Source organism: Pygoscelis adeliae, unplaced genomic scaffold (assembly GCF_000699105.1).
Source record: "Pygoscelis adeliae isolate BGI_AS28 unplaced genomic scaffold, ASM69910v1 Scaffold321, whole genome shotgun sequence".
Taxonomy (NCBI): Eukaryota; Metazoa; Chordata; class Aves; order Sphenisciformes; family Spheniscidae; genus Pygoscelis; species Pygoscelis adeliae.
This window is the reverse complement of record NW_008824039.1, coordinates 634602-636379: the sequence shown is the minus strand read 5'-3', so window position 1 is coordinate 636379 and position 1778 is coordinate 634602. Positions and strand designations below refer to the sequence as shown.

Sequence of the window (1778 nt, the reverse complement as noted above, 5' to 3'; positions counted from 1 at the left end):
GGGGACCTCTCTGTGCAGAAAGCTGCCTCTGGTCCCGTGAGACAGGGACAGGGCTGGGCTGCACGGCTTGAAGTTGGGGACTTGTTAGCTAAGCAAGTTTAGTTTTATTTTCCCCTTGGGGCAGCAATGGGGGGCTCTCTGCCGTTTCCCTCCCCAGCAGCCACCAGATCTTCCGCCTCCCATCACCTGGGAAAATGCTTATTTGCTTCTGTCTTGCTGGGATGCGCTGCGGAGCGGGGCTGAGTGGGGTCTGCCCTTCCCAGGGCTGCCCCGGGGCTCCACGGGAGCTTGCTGAGGGGCAGCCGGGAGGGACACCGGCGGCGGAGGTGTCCCGGGACTGGGGGGTCCCGGCAGCCTCTCAGGACTCACCCAGGGGCAGGACAAAATGGAGAGAAGTGAAGGGAAGGTGTCCCTCTGGTCCTCGGGGCGAGTGCTGTGAGCGGGACAGGCAGTGTTTCTCCTTGGCTCCCACCTGAAAAGAGAAAAACTCTCTCTGCCTTGCAACCACAAAAATCAGATTTTTATAATAGATTTGGGAAAAATCTTCCCATGTGGCTCCTGAGCTGCCTGCCGGCATGGACAGCCTGACTGCGGAAAACTGGGGGGGACAGCTGCTTTCCTAAAACACCCCCCCGGGATGCCCATGGGCTTGTGGGGGCAGGGTCTGGCCAGGGGAGCGGGCTTCGGTCGGAGCAAGGGGGATGTAGGAGCTCTTGGAACAAGGATCCATTTGGAAATCATTCGGGCAGGACAAAGGTGCCATTCACGGGTGCTCCCAGGGACGGGTGCTTGCTCCCACCCCGACCGCGGGGTTTGCTTCCAAGGCGAAGCCAGGGCTCTCCTAGTTCTGTGAACAAACCAGCAACACCTCTCATCCTTATATGTTTCACTTTAAAATAAATAAGCCTGGAAGGACAGAGGAGTCGCAGGCGTGCCAGCCCCAGCCAGCCCGCATGGTTTTCATTTCCAGGAACACCAGGGGTTCGGTCTCCGGGACCGGAGTCTCTTCCCCCCAAACACCCCGTTAGGATAACAGAGATTTCTTTGCGAAGTTGCTCCTGCGGAGTCCTGTACAAACCTCAGAGCTGGGGCCAGGCTGCTCGGGGAGCGCCCCTGCCGCCGGCTGAATGGTGCTTTTGTGCGATGCTGCGGAGCTGGGCTGCGGGCAGCGGGCAGCGGGCAGCAAGCCGGGCAGCGAGCCAGCCTGGTACAGGGGGGAGTGTGCCCACAGAGGGGCTTGGGGCCCCCGTTTCACACCGGGGCTTCAAGCACCTAAATCCTGCCGGTGCTTTTAGAAATCCCAGTGCTGGGCTTGCACCCCGAGCCGAGAGGGGCCTTTGCAAGCGCTGCCATCGCCCCGTTGAGACCCCGCTCTGCTGGGGAAGAAGCCCCGCGGGCACCGGGGCAGGAGGGCAGGAGGGGGCAGCGATGGGGTAGAAACCGGGCAGGGGATGGGGAGCTGGTTGTGCCAGTGTGAGGGGAGATTTCCCGGATTTCTCCATCCATGCCCTTGCCGGGGGGCACAGGCCAGGCAGCGGAGGACCCGTGGGGAGCGGCAGAGCTCTGACACCTTGGGGTGCTCACTCCATCCCAGCTCTCTGGAGACAGGTCCCCAGCACACGCCGGCGGCGAGCGCTGCACCCTGGTCTCCCTCTGACTCCCAGCATCTCTCGGGGTCCAGCTGCTCCTTCCTGACGTGGGTCCCATCCCTTTTTCCCCTTAGCGAGGGCCGCCGGGAGAGCCCGGCCCGCGAGGGCCCCCCGGTCCCCCAGGAGAGC

At 62.8% G+C, this 1778-nt stretch overlaps 1 protein-coding gene across 1 annotated transcript in view; it reads left to right on the top strand.

The window, feature by feature from the left end:
• Positions 1–1778, top strand: part of COL9A2 (collagen, type IX, alpha 2) — a 14886-nt gene that overhangs the window by 1442 nt on the left and 11666 nt on the right. Inside the window, exon 2 of the mRNA XM_009333470.1 lies at positions 1724–1775. Within this exon, the coding sequence (XP_009331745.1) occupies positions 1724–1775 (52 nt within the window). The remainder of the gene's footprint in view (positions 1–1723; positions 1776–1778) is intronic.